The sequence below is a fragment of the Vicia villosa genome, unplaced genomic scaffold, assembly GCF_029867415.1.
Source record: "Vicia villosa cultivar HV-30 ecotype Madison, WI unplaced genomic scaffold, Vvil1.0 ctg.001083F_1_1, whole genome shotgun sequence".
NCBI lineage: Eukaryota > Viridiplantae > Streptophyta > Magnoliopsida > Fabales > Fabaceae > Vicia > Vicia villosa.
The window spans coordinates 265,767-289,172 of record NW_026705475.1 but is presented as its reverse complement, the minus strand read 5'-3'; the positions used below and the strand labels follow the sequence as shown (position 1 = coordinate 289,172).

At 39.2% G+C, this 23,406-nt stretch overlaps 1 protein-coding gene and 1 long non-coding RNA gene across 2 annotated transcripts; one reads left to right on the top strand and one right to left on the bottom strand.

Annotated features, from left to right (window-relative positions):
• Window positions 1-5,946: 5,946 nt before the first annotated feature.
• Window positions 5,947-7,410, bottom strand: LOC131633170 (uncharacterized). Its single transcript, XM_058903887.1, has one exon. The coding sequence runs from the start codon at window positions 7,408-7,410 to the stop codon at window positions 5,947-5,949; it is 1,464 nt and encodes a 487-aa protein (XP_058759870.1).
• Window positions 7,411-8,743: 1,333 nt separating this feature from the next.
• Window positions 8,744-15,287, top strand: LOC131633179 (uncharacterized). The gene is made up of 3 exons (XR_009293250.1): window positions 8,744-9,283; window positions 14,595-14,709; window positions 14,801-15,287. It is a non-coding gene; the product is annotated as an uncharacterized LOC131633179 (long non-coding RNA).
• The last annotated feature ends 8,119 nt before the right edge of the window (window positions 15,288-23,406 follow it).

The following is a 23,406-nucleotide window of genomic DNA, read 5'->3' as shown; positions in this document are numbered from 1 at the left end:
TTCAATTGCCACTTCCCACTCTGCCTTCTGGGTACCTTGTTGTTGTTGATCTTTCCAAGCAAAATTTGGATGATTCTTCCACCCTGGATTATAGGTGTTAGAATACGGGTTGTTTTGCCTTAGGAATTTGATTTATTCAATCTGCTTGGGCGTAGCAAAACAGTACACCGTTTGGTGTGGGCCATTACAGATTTCACAGCTGACAAGTTGAGCTTGTTGAACTTGAGCCACCTGTTGTTTACCTATATTCATAGCCTTCAATTTCTTTTCAACTTCTGCGGCTATCGCTTCTTCAACCCGAGTTTTAGAAGTCTCTAGCTTGAGATCAATGATTCCTTCCGGTTTGCTAGCACACCTGTCATACAATTCCAAATGCTCATTTGCAGCTATTGCTTCAATGATTTTGATGATGCCTGAGGCTGTTGTGAAATTTGTCGAGCCTCCAGCTGCTGTATCAATTAACTGTTTTGTTTTCATTCTGAGCCCGTTGACAAATACTTGCATCTGTTCAGTCTTGTCCATATTGTGAGTGGGACATGCTACTAGAATTCTTTTGAATCTTTTGTATGCATCTCCTAAGGGCTCACCCTCCTTCTGCTTGAAGCTCAGAATGTCATACCTCTTCCTTATAAAGACCGAGACGGGAAAATACTCATTTAAGAAAGCTTTTTCCATCTCTTCCCATGATGTAATGCTGCCCGCTGGAAGGGAATAAAACCACTCTTCTGCTTCTTCTGCCAAGGTGAATGGGAACATTCTCAGCTTCTTGGCCTCTTCTGTATGACCTTCGATTTTTAAATTTGTACTCATGGTCAGAAACCTCTGTAAGTGCTTGTTTGCATCTTCATTAACCTTTCTGGTGAAAGGCTTTCTTTCGAGCTGAGTGATGGTGCTTGGATGCAATTGAAAATTAGGAACATTCACCGGTTGGTTGACAATAGTTAGCCTTCCTCCCGGTGTGTTTCTAGCACCATAGTCTCCGAGAAGTCTCTCTGGTGGTGGTACCTCGCCCATGATCTCTTCTTCACTTTCGGTGTCTGAACCAGAATGAACTGTAATCACTTCTTCCTCGGATTCCAGTTTAGTTTGACGAGCTTGTCTGCGCCTTGCGTGAAAAGTCCTTTCAATTTCTGCGTCAAAAAGAAATTCTGCTGAGGCCTTACCTCGCATAAACAGATTAGACAATTATTAGAATGAGGGACAAAAATAAAATAAATATTTTTTTTCAGAAAATAAAATTTTAGTCGCAGAGCAACAAAATTCTAATTGAAATAACTCTAAAAACTCTATAATCTTCGGCAGTCCCCGGCAACGGCGCAAAAAACTTGATCGGTAAAATAGCAAGTGTACTATTTTGCCTCTGTAGTAATAATAGGGAAATTCCCCGAATATCGATCTCAAGGACTGCGTGATATTATAGAGTTAGTAGGAATTCAATTAAACAAAAAGCCTTGGGGTTTTGGTTTTTATGAGTACGGATTAAATTGCAAATAAACTTAAAAAGGTTGATTTAGCCAAATATGAGTAACATGCCAAGGTAGGTGTGTGCATTAACATGTAATAATTCTGAACCCTTGTTTCATTAACAAAATTCAACTTATCAATTACCGGTTCTTAAGGATATTTGCTCCTAAGTCCTTAGTGGGCAAACCTTTGAACATTGAAATCCTAATCCCAAAGTCCTTCGAAATTAGTGATCAAATCAAGTATTATTATAATCAAGAACAATCCGGTTACTATAGGGTATCCCTAGTCCTAGGTGATATCTACTATAGTATAATGGTATAAAAACCCTCACAATGGATGTTAATCCTAATTGTCAGTCATAAATCAATCCAGTTGGTCCGACGAGGAAAGCATTAAAAACCTTATACCATTAAATTGAACATGAAAGAGAAACATGTTATTGAAATTCGGAATTCAAAATTATCACAAATGTTAATCAGGGACACCCCCTAGCATTAGGGGGGTTTAGCTACTCATATCATCCAAAGAAATTACAAAGATATCAAATAAAGACATTACAATAGAGATGATGAACTTTGATCTTCAATGGCTTCCGCTCATGAGAGTTCTCTGTTCTTCTCCAATTGCATAGGCTTCCTTTCTCAATCCTCCAATTCTTCGTGTGGCAAAAAGATCCCTAATTCATCTTGAAAACTCTCCTAAATAGTGCAGACTCACTTAAGTTGGTTGGAAATCCCAAAAACACCCCTGCAGGCCAACCACTGAACTAAATAATAAAAAATCATAGAAATCCGCGTCATCACCAAACACGGGCCGTGTTGAGCAACACGGGCACCCGTGTTGGCTCCCTGTCATTTATTTTTCATTCTTTCAGTCCCAGGCTTAGCAACACGGGCCGTGTTGAGCAACACGGGCACCCGTGTTGCACCCCTGTTTTTCCTTTCTCTCAAACTTCGCTCCCAGCTCTCTTCCTGACACGGCCCGTGTTGAGCAACACGGCCACCCGTGTCAGGCCTCCTGAAACATGTTTTCTGAACTTCCTCGAAACTCCGAGTTTTGCACTGATTTAGTCCGATTTATCCATATGAACCTGAAAACATTAAAACATACAACCAAAGCATAAAATGACGAATAAAGAAATAAAACACTCAATAACATAACTTAAAAATACTTAAAAACCACGGTAAGTATATGTGTGAAAACCACTGATCAAGCGTTCTGCCGTCATGGTACTTGCTTACGACGGGGATGCTCGGTGTTCGTGCTCCCCGGAGGACAAGGAGTCCGCTCGATTAAAGGAGCGGACTTTTGTCATTTTGTTCTATTACGAGGTGCTAGGCGTGTACCCGGGCCGCACCTGTGTTTTGAGGGTTTTAGGCTCTTAGCCGTAGTATTGCTTGAGCTTTTCACCGTTCCAAGGTCGAGCGAGCTCTTCTCTTTGTACGTTTTCTAAGTAGTAAGCCCCATTTTCCGTCTTTGCTCGGACGCGATAGGGGTCTTCCCAGTTCGCGGCTAGCTTGCCTTTGCGAGAATCTTTGTCGTTTCTTTTGAGCACTAGACTGCCCACTTAGAATTCTCGTCTGATGACTTTTGTGTCATGTCTTAGAGCGATTTTTTGTTTGAGCGAAGCTTCGCGTAGAGTAGCTCCTATTCGAATTTCTTCGACCAGGTCAAGCTCTTCTCGGACGGCCTCAAGGTTGGCCTCCTTCTCGAGGGGTTCCTCGATACGTCTGTTGGGCACGTGTACCTCGACGGGGATTACGACCTCTGTCCCATACGTAAGCCGAAAGGGGGTCCTCACGGTGGTGGAATATGGGGTTGTTCGGTAAGCCCAGAGGACGCTGTGTAGTTCCTCTACCCATCCCCTTTTGATTTCGTCTAGTCTCCTTTTGAGGCCTCTTAGTATTACTCTGTTAACGGCTACGGCTTGCCCGTTTGTCTGGAGGGTGTTCGAACGATGCGAAATGTTGTTTTGTTCCCAATTTTGCGACAAATTCTTGGAAGCGTTTGTCGGTGAACTGGGTGCCATTGTCAATGATGATGGCCAGGGGCACTCCGAACCGAGCGAGGATGTTTCTTTTATAGAATCGCAGTATGTTCAGAGATGTGATTTTGGCCAGTGGTTCGGCCTCGATCCATTTGGTGAAGTAGTCGGCGACAACTATGAGGTATTTATTTTGGTTGCTTCCCGTCACGAATGGTCCGAGGAGGTCCATGCCCCACCACGCGAACGACCAGGGAGATGACAAGGATTTGAGCTCATTGGGGCGTGCGAGGTGCATGTCCCCGAAGCGTTGACACTTATCGCATTTCTTTACGTATTCCTTTGCATCATGTTGCATGGTGGGACAGTAGTATCCTGCCCGGAGTGCTTTCCCGACGAGGGATCTTCCCCCTAAGTGTTGGGAGTTGATTCCTTCGTGTATTTCCCGGGGTATGTGAGGGGCTGTGCCTTCTTCGACGCATTTGAGGAGAGGAATGGAGAACCCTCGTCGATATAATATTTTTTCAATCAGGACCTACGAGCAAGCTCTTCTTATGATTACGGAGGCTTTTTTGGGGTCGTCTGGCAGGAGATCGCTCGTCAGATAGTTGTATACCGGGGGTCATCCAGCAGGACGCGTCTCCGATCGCGTTTACGTGTGATATCCCGGTCGGAGGTTCGGTGCTGGGTTTGGGTAATATCTCTTGGATCACAGACTTATTGCCCCTTTCTTCCTTGTGCTGGCCAGTTTTGATAGAACATCTGCCCGGGAATTATGCTCCCTTGGGATATGCCTTACCTTGGAGTTTTTGAACCGGGCCATACTCTTGCTTACGAGGCTCAAGTATTCAGCGAGGTGGTCGCTTTTGACTTGATATTCACCCGAGATGTGGGAAGCTACCAGTTGGGAATCGGTGAATACTTCGTTTTCCTCGGCTTCCAGATCGTTAGCAAGGCGTAGCCTTTCGAGCAGCGCCTCGTATTCTGCTTGGTTGTTGGAGGTTGGAAAAGATAGGGAGAGTGATACTTCAATCAGGGTCCCCTCTCTGTTTTCTAAGATAATACCTACTCCGCTTCCAGACGAGCTTGACGCTCCGTCCACATACAAGGTCCATTTTCGGGCATCATAGGTTATTGTCTCGGGGAAGGTCATTTCAGCCACGAAGTCCGCCAGAACCTGTGCTTTAAGAGCTTTTCTCCCTTCGTACTTTATGTCGAACTTCGAGAGTTCCAGCGACCAGCGGAGCATCCTTCCGGCCATGTCGGGACGTCCAATTAGTTGCTTTATGGGTTGCTCGGTCGCACGACTATAGTGTGTGCTAAGAAGTAGTGCCTCAGTCTTCTGGCCGCGGTGATTAGTGCGAGCGCGACTTTCTCGATCTACTGGTATCTGACCTCGGGGCCTTGGAGCGCTTTGCTCGTGAAATAGACGGGCCTCTGGCCTTCTGGGTTTCTCGGATGAGGGCAGCGGTGACAGCTTCGGCGGTGAAGGCGAGGTATAGGTAGAGGGTCTCCCTGTTGTCAGGCCTCGAGAGGACAGGCGGGCATGCGAGAGCTTGCTTGAGGTGGGAGAGGGCGTGCTCGCATTTGTCTGTCCATTCGAACGCGGTTTCTTTACGCAGCAGTTTGAAAAGGGGGAGGGCATGCTGGGCGGACTTGGCCACGAATCTGGATAGTGATGTGAGCATTGCGTTCAGGGATTGGATGGATTTCTTCGAGTTCGGTGTGGGGAAATCCGAGAAGGCTCTGCACTTGTTCGGATTCGCCTCGATTGCCCTTTCCGTCAAGTAGAAGCTGAGGAATTTGCCCGCTCGGACTCTGAAAGTGCATTTTTCGGGATTAAACCTCATTTTTCATTTCCGGGCCTGTTCGAAGAATTTTTTGAGATGGACGGCGTGATCAGTTTCCTCTTGGGACTTGACGATTATATTGTCCATATATACCTTGAGAATATCGCCGATTTTTGCCCGAAATACTTTGTTCATCATCCGTTGGTACGTTGCTCTAGCGTTTTTTAGGTCGAAGGGCATTACGTTGTAGTAATAGTTGCCCGATTCGGTCATGAAAGCCGTGTATTTTTTGTCCGTTTTAGACATGGGTATTTGGTTGTAGTCAATGCACATGTGCCATTTTCCATTAGATTTTTTCACAAGTACAACATTAGAGAGCCAAGTAGTGTACTTGGCTTCCGATATGAATTTAGCCTCTAGGAGGTCCTTAACAGCTAGTTCGGTCGCAACCGTTTTCTCCGGGGATTACTTCCTTCTCATTTGGGCGACGACTTTGCAAGCGGGATCGATCGTCAGGTGGTGACATGCTACTTCTGGGTCCAGGTAGGGAATCTCCGTTGCGCTCCAGGCGAATAGGTCGGCATTCTCCTTGAGGCAGGCCTTGAGTTATCTTCTGACCAATTCGGATAGGTCCGTCCTGATCTTGACCCTTCTGGTCGGATTGTCTCCGAGGGCTATCAGCTCGAAGTTTCCGTCTGGGATTGGTCAGAGATCCTCTTCTGATGTCTTCATATCTACTTTCCCCTCAGATTCCTTATGGAAGCAGCTGTCTAGGTCGATGGTGTCGATGCGCGGCATTGACTTGTTGGGCTCGGAACCTGCGTTGGTTGCTGCTTTGTCTTGAGCGGATGCCTTTATTGAATTGAGGCCTTTGGCGGAGGCCTCGAAACATCTCCTGGCCACTTCGATGTCTCCGTGGAGCATGGCGACTTGCCCTTTAGTTGTGTAATATTTGAGTTTGAGATGCACGATCGAGGGGACGACGATCAGTTCGGCCAGCGTTGGGCGTCCCAAGATGCATTGGTAGATCGAGGGGCAATCGTTGACTAAGAAATGGACTTTGACGGCCCTCGCGGTCTCTGCCGATCCAACCGAGAACATAATCTCGACGAATCCCCACGGTTTCGTCATAGTGCCATTGAAACCTTGTAGGTTGGAGCCTACGTAGGGGGTGAGGTGGCTATCGTTCAGTTGCAATGTTTCGAATAGTTGGGAGTACATAATATCCACTGAGATCCCTTGATCGACCAAAATGCGATGTACGTCAAAGTTGGCCATTCGAGCCCTGATGAGGAGAGGGATGGTTGCGTTGGGTGCGCCGCCCGTAAGTTCTTCCCGGTAGAACGCCATGGGGGAGGAGCCGTCTTTGGCGAGGTCGAGAGTAGCGGCTTTGCTCGAATTCGCTGAAATAAGCTCATCGAACTTCCGTTTTACGGATCTGATGGTAAGTTTGCTGAATCCTCCTCCGGAGATGACCATGGCGGAATGGAAGAATTCCCACGGGCTGTGAGGAGGGGGGGTGGAAGATATTTTAGCCCAGTCGGGGAGGTAAAAATCCTCCGGTCTGGTGATACTCATGGCTACTTGCATGGCGGGCGTGTCTTCCGCTGGCTTTTCCTCGACGACTGGTTTGGCGTCCTTGGCAGCCTCTTGTTTCTTTGTGTACTGCTTCAGGTGTCCTTCTCGGATCAATATTTCTATCGCGTCCTTTAGGTGGATGCAGTCTTCCGTGTTATGCCCGTGGCCTTTGTGGAAATGGCAGAACTTCGATTTGTCCACGTTTGGCCGTGCAGGCATGGACTTTGGGAAACGGACTTTTCCAGTTTGGAATTCGGCGTTCACGCATTCGTTCAAGATGCGTTCCCTGAATGCATTCAGTGGGGTGTATTCCCGGAATTTTCCTGCCGGGGCTTTGTAGTCCTTAGGATCTCGACCTTTGTCTTCTTTCTTCTTGTCAGATCCCCGGCGAGAATCGTCTTGACGGGCGCCTTTGGTATTTTCTTCCTGTCTGGAGTTGCGGACCGCGTGAGCGGCCTCTTTTTCCTCATATTGTATATACGCATGGGCCTTGAGGAAAAATTCGTCCAGAGTGGCGGGCGTCTCGATCCCAACGGCTTTGGCGAAATCTGAATGTGGCCGGAGACCTCGTTCGAGCAAGAACTTCTTCATGTGGGCCGTTGTGGACACCTGCACGGCCTCTTTGTTGAACCTCTCTATGTAGGCCCGGAGCGATTCGTCTTTTCCCTGGATGATGGCTTCTAGGGAAGCTTCCGAATTCGGATGTCTGTGGGAGGCCGTGAAGTGCCTGTAAAAAAGCTTCCCGAGCACCTTCCATGTGTTGCACCCCAAAATTTGCCCACCTAATTTTACTTCTAGTTGGCTTATAGTCTTTCATTCATTTGCACTTTGTATTAGGTCATCAGCACACATTCATTAAATCATCTGGGGTTCAGGAAACTAGCGTATATAGTAATAATTATGAATTCATTGGGTCAATGGTTTCAATTGGGCTTCGTCCATCATTCAAAGTGTGACTCATTTGGTTATGTGGACGGCAAATCATTGTCCTTGGATTCTTTGCAAAGATTTAGGCACACGGTGTGTAATGTCACGACCTTTTTATAAAAAAAAACATTCTTAAGGCTTTTGAAATTATATTATCATGGTGCATTCAAGTTGTAAATTAAAGAAAAAAAGTTGGAATTCACATCGTACCAAACGGAGGGAATCCTTCGCAAATTCAAAGTCTTACACTATGTTTGGATGAGGAGTGAAAGTAAAAGGAAAGAAAGTAGAAGGAATGAAAATTAAAGGAAAGAAAGTGAATTGAAAGTGAATAGAAAATGAAATGATTTGTGAATTGTTTGGTAGAAGTGAAAGTGAACGGAAAGTAGAAGGAAAGAAAGAATAATATTTGTGAATTATAAATATATATATATATATATATATATATATATATATATATATATATATATATTAAATTTATTGATTAAATAGTTTAAATATATTTATCAACAAAATTTTTAAACGTGTCACATTATTTAATGTTTTTTAAGATAATATTATAACAGTATGAATAGTTAAATTATATAATATATTTTAATTATAGTGATCAAAATAGTTAAATTCCTTCATATAAAAAAATTACATTTTATTTTATCTTATAGAAAAAATCAAGTAGCTAAGTTATAATAATAAACTAATATCAAAGTAGTATATTACTAGTATTAAAATAAACTAAGCCTATTTATTATGTAAGATTAGTTGGCTTTCCTTCCTACATTGAGCGGAAACATATTTTACAATGGGACCCACCAAAATTAATCTTTCCCTCCTATACTGTGATTGATCCAAACGAAAGAAGCTCGAATTTCAAAAAACTTTCTATCCTCAATACTATCTTTCCCTCTACCTTCACCTATTCCAAACAAACCATTAGAGTTTGTTACATATGAACCAAGGAAGCTCATTATAAACTCATTACAAAAGTCAGCATACAAAAATACAAGAGACCGTTTCAAATCCAAGTGTACAATACAAAACAAAGAAGTCAAAATCCATTATAAAAAAAGTTCAATTCATTAACTCATTCACAAAAAAAAAAGAGAAATCTTCAACAAAAAAAACCTTTACCAAAAAGATCAAGAACAAAAGACTGAGGGGGGATCTCTCTCCTCCGAACAACCACCGTACTCCCTCTGGCCAGCCGCGCCGCCTCCATCACCGATCTCCACCGCGTGCCACCACCACGAATCACCTCCCATCACTACTCGATTTGAAACCCTCTCCCTCTGAAGATTCAAAAGTCTGCAATGCTTTCGTCTTCACTTCCTGCGACATCGTTTCTTCAACCTTCAGTATCTCTCAACCATCTTCAGCAATCCAAAAATCTTTATAGACAACAACGCTGCAGCAAATACGAATACACTCAACTCCTTGATTTCACCGCATGCGGAGAACATTGTCAAGAGAATCACAACAAATTGATTCAAGAAACGCAGTTGGTATCAATTTGATTCAAGAAGCACCATCTTCAACACAGGTAACGTAATTCGATCTTTGTTTACGCTTTAATTGTCGATGATGGTGTGTTCGTTCTTGCAATTGATTCCTTGAATGAATGTTGTTGATGTTTCGAATTAGTGTACGTATTTGCTTCTGTGTCAACTCTGTGTGTATACGATGCTTCTGTTTTGACTTGAATCCATGTGTGTTTTCTAATTCTGTTCACATCCAATTCTTGAGTATGCATTGTTTCAGTTTCGTGTTAATTTCTTGTATATTTACGGCTGCTGATTCGAAGGGAATTGTTTGCATATTGTGCTATGATTTCAATGTTGATTTCCCACATGGGGTTGGCTTCGGTTCTGAGTTAATTGCCAATATAGTTGTTGCTTCTATTTTCGAATCATAATTGAGTACTGACCTTCCTTGCGAATGTTACCATGTGCTGCCTCATTTTTGAAATGTATTGTTTGCATATTTGTCGTGGCGTCGAATGTTAGTTCTTGTGGGTTGCTTTATTTTTCTGGTTTAAAAGGTGATGTTGCATAAGGGAGATTATTTGCTTCTGATTAGAATTCTTACACACATTCTGCTCTAGTGTTGAATTGAATGCTTACGGTCTCGACGTTGTATGGCATATATTATGTGACTTCAACACTGATCTTGGTGTGTCATATGTTTGATCCTTGCGTTGCTTCTGTTTTGCTTTTGTGTATATATGCAGTCTCGTTTTTTTCGAATTAACACAGGTCTTCTGCTTCCGTCCGCATCCATTCACGTAGATACATTATTTCAGTTTCGTGTTGATTTCATGAATATTCACTATTGTTTGTTGTTAGTGCGAGTGGTATTTCGTGCATATTTGTGCTACTGTTTCGAATTAGGATTGCTCGCATATATGTTACTTCTGTCCGAATTAATTTGCGCCTTTTAGCGGCTTCTGTGTTGAATTAATTTGATGTGTACCTGTTTGTTTCTGCTCTGGCATATGCTTCTGTTTGAGTTAAATGGCTTGCCTATTTTCAGCTTTCGTTCTGATTCAAATCTCGTGTGTATATGTTGATGGAATTTTAAAACAACATCTTGCATACTATTTCTTCGTTTTTTTCATCTGTTATGGTTTTAAATTTGAGAATTTGTGTATCTGCTGCTACACATTATTTGTTCATGTTATGATGCATATTCATTTCTCCTCAGGATGTCGGTTCACACACGTTTTCAGTATATTTCATTTTGTAATACATGGTTACTTTATTATGATATTTGGTAGATGTCTGTAAAGCTTAGTTACTTTGATTCATGCACATGTGTAGATCCATATTCATAACTTTGTAATATATGGTTATTTGTTCTAATACTAGATAGATGTTTGTAAACTTTATTCACTTTAACTCATGCATACGTGTAAAATTCATGTTCATAGTTTTGTAAGTCATGGTTATTTGTTTGTGATATTTGATCAATGTTCATAAAGACTTGTTCACTTAGCTTTTCTCATATTTTAGTGATAAAAAAAAATAGACAATAAAAATATTAGTTTGTAGACTAATCATTTTAATTCTTTTTTGCTTAATTAGAGTTCGTTTCTCTTTCATAAAAATCAATAAAAAATAGTAGTATTTTATTTCATTTTTGTACTATATTTTTGACTTGATATTTCATGCTTATGTGTGATTTTGTACCATTGCGCCATTCTCAATTTTTGCTTCTAATGTGACTTTATTTTCATGTCTCTTTAATTCCTAACTTTAGGTAGAAACCATGATAACATTAGGATCTAGAAATTCCCTTTTAAACACTTAGGCTAGTTACTTCATTTTAGGCTAGTTTGCTTTTCCTTTTTCTTTTCGACATTAAAAAATATAATAAAGGAAGAGGCGGATCACACTTTACTAATAGTGGGAGAGAAATGAGTGGGATTTATTCTCTAATCTGTTTCTCAATCACTTAGTGGGAGAGAAATAAGTGGGATTCATTCTCTAATCTGTTTCTCGATCACTACGTAATGGGAGAGAAATGAGTGAGATTCATTCCCTAATCTGTTTATCTATCATTATACACTCTTATGTGATTCAACTCGCAGACTAATTCCCCTAAAATCTACCAACAATTCATCTAAAACATCTAACAATGATCAAAACTCCATAAAAAGGGACATTCCCATTAAAAAACACAAACCAATCTTCTCTCTTCTCTCTCTCTTGCCTTCAGAGCATTCTTCCCCTTAATCGGACACGTTATTTCCGCTCTATTCCCAGCTTAAGACTCAATAGGTCGAGCATCGGAGTGCGAATGTAACTGTTCAACTAAAAAACACAAAAACAAACAAAAATATTTAGCCGAACTACGGCGCTCTGATTCCTGAAAAGGATACGTAGGCATTAGGTCGCGGGGCCTAAGCGAGCACAACTATTTATAAACCTTATTTTCCCCGTGTTTCCTTTTATTTCCTTTGCATGCATTCCCTTTGCATTAAGCTCTAGATTTATAGTTAACACACCCTTTAGATAGCAACAAACATAGGTGGATACCATCGAGTACAATGGGCGTGAGGGGTGCTAGTACCTTCCCCTCGCGTAACCGACTCCCATACCCTATCTCTGGTCGAAAGACCTTTTCTTATCCTTTCTTTATTCTAGGTTTTCTGATATTCCTTTCCATTATGGGATAAATATATTGGTGGCGACTCTGACAATTTTCGCGAGCGTGCGACACCATGACGTGATGGATTCGCTGGGTAGACTCTTGTACCATGTCATGGCCCCTTTGTGCAAAGTGGTCGGGAATAACCGACATTTGATTGCGCCTGGTACCCCTCTGTAATCTAGGAGGGCATCGATGTTCTCGATGTGCTCGCCTGGGTCGGTTATCCCGTCGTATGTGCCCAGTGGTGGGGGATTCTCAAGACCGGTCGACAGGGGTGCTTCCAAGATTGCATGGGACAGAGGGCCCCAACGCTCCTCTTCTTCGTCACTAGCAGAAGGCGTGGTGGACCGGCTGCGGCTTCGCCTGTGTCGCCTACGGTCGTCGTCATGCCTCGCGGGAGGCGACTTGGATCTTCTTTTTGGTCGAGGAGACTGCGAACGGTGCCGGGAGCGGTGGTCGCCATACCCTTTCTTGGAAATGGAACCCGCGTCGGGAGGGGGAACGAGGGCGTTTCTTGGGGACCGCATCGCGATGGGAGCGAGTTTTATGGCCCGAGGGAGTCTTTGAGCGGTGCTTCTGCTCGAGCGCCTCGATCCTGTCGTTCTGTTGCTGGATTAGGGCGTTCATCTGTGCAAGGGAGGCCAGAACGGTGGCAATATTTTGGTCCTGGGGAGTTGGACCCTCGGTGGAGAAAGGGTTCTCAAGAACCTCTTCGTGGTTATCTTTACCGCTGGTATCTCCGAGGTGATGGACGGTGTTGTCGTGGAAACCCTTCAGGGAAGAAGATGCTGTGAGATCGTCACGAGGATGTGGAGCGGTATTCCTTGGTGGAGGAACGACGACAGAGATGTCGTTCTTGTTGATCACTATAGCGTCCAGAGAAGAGGAGTCTTCGTTGTTGCTAGCCATGGATGATGGTCGAATTAGAGATTTGGTTTCTGAATTCTTGCAGAGGATAAGAATGGATCAAGAAGTGCAAGAAAAGAAACGGGGGAGCTGATGTTTCCCACAGACGGCGCCATTGATATTTCCGAGCAGAATAGACGGCCAACAACGGTGAAGCTTGAAATCTGGAACGATTGGAGGGGAGAAAAAGGTGGTTGTACCTGCAAGGCACTCCGATGCCAAAGTAAGTGTTCGGACAACAAGGTACAACAAAGTGAGAGATTTTGGGTAAGAAAAAGATTACCTTTCCCTCTAGGGTCAGAGGGCCATTTATAGGATTGTTCTATGCGGAAAGGACTCCACTTTTTGAGGGCCCATGCGGAGCGCCAGTCCGGGAAACACGCGAGTTGGCTGTTGCCGAGCACGAGACTTCAACGTGCTCGGTTATGTCTTGGGTTTTCCCGGAGCGGGTCGGGGAAGGCTGTCGCGTGTGTGGGCCTGAATGCCTTGGGCCAAAGAGTTGATTGGCCCAATTGGAGTAATTGGGCCGGTCCAGAACATCAGTTTTCTTGAGAACTGAGGTAATATAGTTATAAGAACCTCACTTCGAATCTCTGTTTTTGCATTTAAAACTTTATTATCAATAAACAAGAATAGAAAATAATGGGAAAAAATATTTCATTGATACTAATAAAAAAACAACACAACAAAGAAAAATACTCAACAGATTCTAACTTCTCAGTCCACTCAACTTCAACATTACTACTAGCTATCCCTAACTTATGAAAAAGTTCAAGAAGAACTCTTCTATAAGGCATGGGGAAAGTAATTTCCTCCAGAGAAGTCTTTATCATTTACTTCAAGAAGTTGAAAATGGTCAGAGAAATATTAACTCTGATGTTGTAGATGAGGAATAACAAGAGATGCTTGTCATACCAAGTAAGTGTTTTCAGGTCTTTCTCTCTTGGGAGGAGATTTGCCACCAGAAGTTTAAACCAAAATTCTAGTTGGCACAACGGATGCATTCATTTAACGAGATTAGTGTATATGGGGTCATGAAGAATGTGAAAGTAACCATTAAACCTCTATTTGTTAACAACTTTCCTTAGTTCAAAACAATCGAAATCGTTGAAATCTACATACTTTTCATTGATAACGAACAACATATTTGCATCCACTTTTGAAACAATAGGAATTTGAAACAAGGAAACAAGAAACAAAGAGTTGGTAATGAGACATTGAAAATAGGAAAAGACTTTGAAACAATGTTTGAAGACACAATGAGATGTTTAAATAGCTGAAAAGCCTCCTTGATAATCCAAAAGAGACTTAACGACTTGAATATAGCTAATCATTGCTATTCTAGTGATATGATTCCAATCCATGCATGCCACGTCGGTGTTCTAACCTCTCTTTTAATTGTATTTTTATTTGTAAATAAATGTTCTAACCCGTCGGTTTTCCAAAAAAAACGAGGGAACATTGGAATCTCTTTTTTAATTGTATTTTTTATTTGTAAATAAATGCTATAACCCGTCGGTTTTCCAAAAACTCGAGGAACATTAGAACCTCTATTTTAATTTTAGTTTTAGTTTGTAAATAAATGTTCTAACTTTTTCCTTAATCGAATCCTTGCCGTCCATTTCATGACTATCAATGCTCAAGACATTACCATCAAGGATCCGCGTGAAATATAAATAACTTCCATTATAAAGGCATTCTGAAACATCTTAAAGCCCTTGAGACTATCCTCCACTTTAAGATTTTCAATAGTATTTAAGAGAAAATCATTTATTTATCTAACCCTTTTTCCCCAGAATTATCAAGGATTTGAAGATCCAACATCATGAAGAGTTTAAGGTTTGCAAGAGTGTTTGCCACAAATAGTTTTCTATGATGGATTGTAAGAGCAGAATATTATTTAGGTTTAAGGTTTGTATTCTTAAATATTTATTTGAGGGTAATTTTTTTTATTTATCTAACTCTTTTTTTGTCTAACCCTTTTTTTTCTTCTTCATATCAGAAACAAATGCAAGCAAAGGCCATAGAGAATACCCTTTTTTTGGTTGGGAGAATATCAAGGGATTCAAGATTCAACATATGATCTTCATGGACAATTAATTTTTTATTCTGTGTAAAAAATATAATATTCGGGATAAACATTGTAGTTTGTAAACAAATTATTTTATTAATATTCTGTATAAACAATGTAACGATTTTTATTATAAAAAACTAATAATCCATCGGTTTTCTTAATAAACCAAGATAAAGAAGGCGCGATATTTTTTAAATAATAAAAGTGCAGAAGCTGAGGTTCGAACCCATGCGCTAATAAAATTAGACCTTGGTGTTTTAAAACTCGAGGTGATAAGTCTTTACTTTTTATGACGACCTTGTTTATCTCGCTTCTAATGCTAAGGTAAAACACATTTTGCGTCCGATATTAGATGCGTTATTTGTAATAGTGAAGCCTCGTCATCTTATGATAAAATAAAGATAATGTCATATAAAGAAATTCCCATTGATGGCACTAATGATCTTGCTTAGACAAAAATATCTTAATTATGAGTTGGAATTTGATAAGATGACAACATCCAATATTGCATGGGTTTTACAAACTCTTTCTATGTTCTTAAGTGTGATAGAGAGTGGTACCTATAAAAATACTACGATGCCCAATTTAGTGAATGAATGAGATAAAGGGTAAATTTGTTTTAGGTTTTTAAGAGTGTGTACCTTAATTTGATGTATGTGTTTTCTTTTATAGGAATTTTATTAGGGTTTTGGAAGGCCCTTGTACCTTGAACTTAATCAATTTTCTTTATACTAGAAGATGTCGTAATATATTTTCTAATGTTATATGATTACCATGCCTTTATTTTTTGCTTCGATTAGTTGCATTTTATGACATGTCTATGCCTATTCCTGAGACCCTATAACCTTTCTCTTCCTAAAATTTTTAAACTTTATTAGTCTTATGTCATCCTTTTTCATAAATATTTTTGTCTTTCGAGCATGCATGATTATATTGGTGATTTCCATGTTGAGCAGAGACCTATTTGAACTAGTCGTGACTCTGGCCCATGAATTATTACATTAATGTGTCAGTTTCAAACCTGCCTTGGTCAAGGTAGAAAAAGGACCCAACCAATATCAAAATAAAAATAAAGAATGCACATATAAATTATTTATGAATTATTTTAAGAATAATTATTTAAATTCAATTCAATTCAATTTTTCTTTATTTCTCTTTTAGATATTTTTTATTTTTATTTTTATTTTATTTTTATATTTCAATCCTTCAAAGATACACACTACCTACAAATAAATATTTTATACATTTAAATATGAATAAAATTTTAAACATGCATTTCCCTTAATCCAGCTATACATTATTACCATTCATGAACTTTTAATGTTATCTTTTGGAATTACTGATCAACTTATAACCTATGGATCACATATGAAGTAATCAAAACTAATGAATTTTACTTGCTATTTAACTTTATAATCCAAATACGCACTCTATCACACCAATTGCACCACATTTCAAAGTTAAATTTTATTTAATAATACACTTCATTAATTCATAAACACATTTTCTTACCATATTGTTTATCTTTTTTGTTTTAATCTTTCATGTTATGAAAGATTTGAACTATTTATTAATACTTGCTATTTTTTTAATCTAAAATGCTTACAAAATAATCTAAAAGGACAAATACAACTTATTGATGTATTTATTATTTTTTAAATAATTATTCTACTTTTATGAAGCTTTTTTTCTACCATTATATAAAGGACAATATTGTTCAAATGATGTAAGTAGACTTTAAAATTTAAAAGATATACATTGATAAAATCATTTCTTAAATACAAAGGAAGAAATATGTCTGCAATCATCAAGTTTATTTATGTTATCTTTATTTCTATATTGTTGACCTCATCCAACGGTGGAAGTAATCATTCTTTTAGTATTTAAAAAAAATTCTTTTTTACTTTATACACATTGTTTTATTAAATATTATCTAACCTTTTATTCTCATTTTTTCATATAGGAATTTCTAGATGTGTAACAGATACGGATTGTTTACAATATCATGGATGCCAGCCACCAAGAATAGTGATGTGTGACAATAAACAATGTAGATGTGCTAGCGTGACATTTCTAATTCATTAGTTCCCATATGATTATGCATTTAGGGTTGTATCCAAGAGAGTGCACAAATGTTCTTCAAAAATATTTTATAAAATTGCCAACTCATAGTATAAGACTTTCAAAATAAATCTTGCATATCTAAGTTGAATAAGACTTGTAGGTTATAATTTATTATAAGATTTACTTGTAATTTGAAATGAATCATATTCACTTGGTATGCTTTCTATGATTTAGTTGGTATTCTTTGAGAGAGGTAAATAAATTTATATTATTATTATTATTATTATTATTATTATTATTATTATTATTATTATGTATTATTTTTTATATTTAAATTGAGGTGTGATATTTTTGGTGAGTGTGGGTGGTCGAAAATTTCGTTAAATTAAAGTTTGTTGTGTTAAGAATACTGAATACAGAGAGATAGAAGAGACTGGTAGTATATTGTTTCTCGTAAAATGATTGGCGTGTTTTTCTTTCATATGCCATGAGGTGATATATATAGTGTCGCTACTACTATACATGTTACTGTTAAATGTTTGAAAATTTGTGTATACACTATTCATTGGTATTTCAAAATAGTAGTAATAATAATTACTTATTATTATAACACCCCCCCTTTTTGAAATATTTGCCGTAGTGCTTCGTTGAAGTCTTGTTGAGACGAATCCTATGGGAACATAAGTTGCCTCGTTAAAAACCTTATTAGGAAAAACCCATTTAGATAAAAACCTTAATAAGGGAAAAAGAGTACAACATTATGCTCCCCCTCAACAGAACATGTATAGGTCTTTTTAAAGATATCGAAGGTGACGCATTCCAATATTTTGTACATGCTTCTTGAAAATTGATGTAGGAAGTGCCTTTGTAAAGAGATCTGCCACGTTATCACTTGAACGAATATACTGAATATCAACCTCTTTGTTTCTTTCTAGTTCTTGTGTGAATGAGAAAAACTTTGGAGGGATATGCTTGGTTCTGTCACTTTTTATGTAACCTTCTTTCATCTGGGTAACACATGCCGCATTGTCTTCATACGAAATTGTTGGATTATTATCAATTGATAAACCAGACGCTCCCTGGATATGTCGAGTTACCGATCGTAACCATCTACACTCTTTGCTTGCTTCATGAAGGGCAATTACTTCTGCATGATTTGAAGAAGTTGATACAAGAGTTCTTTTGAGATCTCCATGATATTGCAGTGTTGCCATATGTGAATATGTATCCAGTTTGTGATTTAGCATTATGTGGGTCTAACAAATATCCTGCATCTGCATAACCAAGCAAAACTGGTTTTGTATTGTTAGAATAAAATAAACCAAGATCAGATGTACCTCGAAGATATCGAAATATATGCTTTATTCCTTTCCAATGTCTTTTAGTAGGGCATGAACTAAATCTTTCTAGTAAATTCACTGCAAAAGCTATATCAGGTCTTGTATAGTTAGCAAGGTACATGAGTGCCCTAATGGCACTGAGGTATGGAACTTCTGCGCCAAGATCCTCTTCATTACTTTCCTTAAGCCTAAAAGGATCCTTTTCAATATTAAGGGTTCTACCCATCATTGGACTACTCAAAGGATTTGCCTTGTCCATGTTGAACCTTCTCAATACCCTTTATGTATAATTTGATTGGTGTACTAATATACCATTTTTAGTGTACTCAATCTGTAAACCAAGGCAGGATCTAGTTTTTCCCAAATCTTTCTTTTCAAATTCTTTCTTTAAATAATTTCTTGCTTCTTTGATTTCCTTATTAGTCCCAATGATATTTAAATCATCAACATAAACAGTAATTATTACAAACCCAGATGTTGTTTTTCTTATAAAAACACAAGGAAAAATAGGATTATTCTCATAGTCTTCTTTAAGTATATATTCACTTAGTCTATTCTACCACATGCGCCCGGATTGTTTTAATCCATACAATGATCTTTGCAACTTAATTGCATACATTTCTCTAGGTTTTGATGTCTCAGGCGTTTTAAATCCTTCTGGGATTTTCATGTATATATCAGTATCAAGTGATCCATATAAATAAGCAGTAACAACATCCATAAGATACATATCAAGATTGTTAAATACTGATAAACCGATTAAATAATGAAAAGTAATGGCATCCATAACAGAGGAATATGTTACCTCATAATCAATTCCTGGTCTTTGGTAAAAACCTTGTGCAACGAGACGAGCTTTGTATTTGACAATCTCATTTTTCTCATTTCGTTTTCTTACAAAAACCCATTTATATCCAACAGATTTCACACCTTTAGGTATAGCCACAATAGAGCCAAATACTTTTCGATTATTAAGAGAATTTAACTCAGTATCTATAGCATCTTTCCAATTTTTCCAGTCATGTCTATTTTGACATTCATTCATAGTTCGTGGTTCTGGATCATCATTAATAATTTCACATGCAATGGAAAATGAAAATATTTCATCTATATTCATACCTTTTCGGTTCCACGAATTTCCTATATCAACATAATTAATTGAAATATCAAGATCATTCTTATTTCTAGTTTCACTATCAATGATCTCATTTTCATCATCTTGTGCTTCTTCGAGAGCATGCTTTTCAATTTTGGACTTATCATTATCTAGTGTCTTTTCAAGATCACTTTCAATCATATTCACCTTTTCTATTCCCTGTAACACCCTGGATTTCCGCTTACCCCGCAGGGCTTCCGACCTACCAAGCATGTCACCAGCTTAATCAATAATCCCCCTAGGTCCGCTTATCGGCTGCCCAGGAAATATTGTTTTTGCCTCCCGCAGGAATCGAACCATGTACCTAGGGGATAAGTACATATTCATAGCAATTCCTGCTACCACTTGACCATATAGCTCAAGTGGTAGCAGGAATTGCTATGAATATGTACTTATCCCCTAGGTACATGGTTCGATTCCTGCGGGAGGAAAAAACAATATTTCCTGGGCAGCCGATAAGCGGACCTAGGGGGGATTATTGATTAAGCTGGTGACATGCTTGGTAGGCCGGAAGCCCTGCGGGGTAAGCGGAAATCCAGGGTGTTACATTAAAAAGGCGCCTTTTTATGTAACAGCCCGAGCCTTCGGCGTTCCCGGCACTGTCACCTCACGATCTTCTCTACCCCCCTCACTAGTAGAGTTTTTGCCTTTCGTGGGAATCGAACCCTGTACCCTGGGGTTCAAGTACATGTTCATTCCATTCCCACTACCACTTGAGCTAGTCAAGTGGTAGCAGGAATTGCTATGAATATGTACTTATCCCCTAGGTACATGGTTCGATTCCTGCGGGAGGCAAAAACAATATTTCCTGGGCAGCCGATAAGCGGACCTAGGGGGATTATTGATTAAGCTGGTGACATGCTTGGTAGGCCGGAAGCCCTGCGGGGTAAGCGGAAATCCAGGGTGTTACACTAAAAAGGCGCCTTTTTAATGTAACACCCTGGATTTCCGCTTACCCCGAAGGGCTTCCGGCCTACCAAACATGTCACCAGCTTAATCAATAATCCCCCCTAGGTCCGCTTATCGGCTGCCCAGGAAATATTGTTTTTGCCTCCTGCAGGAATCGAACCATGTACCTAGGGGATAAGTACATATTCATAGCAATTCCTGCTACCACTTGAGCTATATGGTCAAGTGGTAGCAGGAATTGCTATGAATATGTACTTATCCCCTAGGTACATGGTTCGATTCCTGCGGGAGGCAAAAACAATATTTCCTGGGCAGCCGATAAGCGGACCTAGGGGGGATTATTGATTAAGCTGGTGACATGCTTGGTAGGCCGGAAGCCCTGCGGGGTAAGCGGAAATCCAGGGTGTTACATTCCCTTTCTTTTTCGGGGATTTTTGTCTTTGGATCCCATAGGTCGGCCACGTTTCAAGTGTGCCTTAGATGTACTTGCTTCATTATTTTGATTTGAAATCTCAATCCTAGTTGGGACATTTATAGCCGGTACATGTGACTTTGTTACTCTTTTCAAATTAGTAAATGAATCTGGCAATTCATTTGCTAAATCTTGTAAGTGAACTATTTTCTTTACATTTTCTTCCCACGATCTATTATATGGGTCCAAATGTAATAAATGAGGTACATGCCATGTTATGTCATTTTCTGATTTTTTATTCTCTCCCCCTAGAGTTGGAAATATTGTTTCGTCAAAATGACAATCAGCAAATCTTGCCTGAAAAACATCACCAGTTAAAGGTTCAAGATATCTAATAATAAATGGTGATTCGTACCCCACATATATACCTAACCTCCTTTGAGGACCCATCTTTGTTCTTTGTGGTGGTGATATTGGGACATATACTGCACACCCAAAAATCTTTAAATGATAAATATTTGGTTCCTTTCCAGTTGCAAGTTGATAAGGGGTATGTTTATGATCAGCACTTGGCCTTAGACGGATGAGTGCTGCAGCATGTAAAATTGCATGACCCCAAACTGTAACTGGTAGTTTAGTTCTCATTATTAATGGTCTAGCAATATATTGAAGACGTTTTATTAATGACTCAGCTAAACCATTTTGTGTATGTACATGAGGAACATGATGTTCAACAGTAATACCAATTGACATGCAATAATTATTAAATGATTCAGATGTAAATTCACCAGCATTGTCGAGTCTAATTTTCTTTATAGTATAATCAGGAAATTGAGCTCTAAGTTTAATTATTTGTGCAAGAAATTTTGCAAATGTCATATCACGACTTGACAACAAGCATACATATGACCATCTACTAGAAGAATCAATTAATACCATAAAATACCTGAATGGTTCTGACGATGGATGGATAGGTCCACATATGTCTCCTTGAATTCTTTCAAGAAATGCAGGCGATTATGTCTGAATCTTTTCTGGTGAATGTTTTGTTATTAGTTTGCCAAGAGAGCAAGCTTCACATGGTTTATTTTTTATAAGTTTTAAACTTTTCAATGGATGACCATGTGTACTTTCAACTATTTTATGCATCATAGTAGAACCAGGGTGACCTAAACGGTCATGCCATAAAGTCGCAATTTTGGGATCTTCTTTTACCACTAAGTTGCATTCAATTTCATGTAAATATGTGTAATGTAATCCAGAAGGCAGTTTTGGTAGCTTTTCTAAAATTTTCTTCTTTCCCAAAACATTAGAGGTAATATTAATGTATTTCATATTACCTTCATTGCAGTTTCAGTATCATATCCTTGACGAAATATGTCATTAAAACTCAACAAATTTCGCTTTGATTTTGGAGAGTATAAAGCATTGTTAATGACAAATTTTGTCCCATTTGGTAATATGAACATAGCATTACCTGTTCCTTCAATCAAATCTGCAGGACTTGAGATTGTATTTATTATACCTTTAGTGGGATTTACTTCAGTAAAATATTTCTTACTTTTGAGGATTGTGTGTGTAGTTCCACTGTCTGGAATGCAAATGTCTTTGACATGTTCCATGTATAACTTTCTAGTGTAGTAAACATTTTTGATAGAAACGATCGTGCTGATAACGTGTTAAGAATACTGAATACAGAGAGATAGAAGAGACTAATAGTATATTGTTTCTCGTAAAATAATTGGTGTGTTTTTATTTCATATGCCAAGAGGTGATATATAGTGTCGCTACTACTATACATGTTACTGTTAAATGTTTGAAAATTTGTGTATACACTATTCATTGGTATTTCAAAATAGTAGTAATAATTAGGGGTGGCAAACGGGCATGCCCGCCCCGTTTAGGCCCGCCCAGCAAAAGCCTGCGAAAAACGGGGCGGGGTGGGGCGGGCTTTTTTAAGAGTGCGGGTCTAAAACCTTGTTCCGCCCCGCAAAAAAGTGAGGGCGGGGCGGGGAAAGCCCGCGGGCATTCGGCTTTTTAGTCCTAAAAATAGTAAAATTCTATAAAAAACAAATGCCCGCAAAAGCCCACAAAAAAATGGGGCGGGGCGGGGCGAGCACATTAAAGAGAGCGGACCTAAAACCTTGCCCCGCCCCGCGAAAAAGTGCGGGTAAAACGGGCTTTCCCCGCGGGCCGGGCCCGTTTTGCCACCCCTAGTAATAATTACTTATTATTATAACATGTTGAATGATTTAAACTGTCAAAAAAAATGTGAGATAGATGAAAATGCAAGGTTTCGGAGATGAGAAACTTTTTTATTTGTGTGTATGTGTTTTTCAAAGGGATATATTTACTCCAAGAGTAAGTGTAGAAGACTTACTCCAAATCTTAACCGTTGATTTTCATTAATCTAACGACTTTAATTAAAGAAAAATATTTCCAAAAATAATTAGATTAAATAATCAATTAAAACCCTTAGATTAATGAAAATTAATGGTTAAGATTTGGAGTAAGTCTTCTACACTTACTCTTGGAGTAAATATATCCCTCCTCTCTCTCTCTCTCTCTCTCTCTCTCTCTCTCTCTCTCTCTCTCTCTCTCTCTCTCTCTCTCTCTATATATATATATATATATATATATATATATATAACCA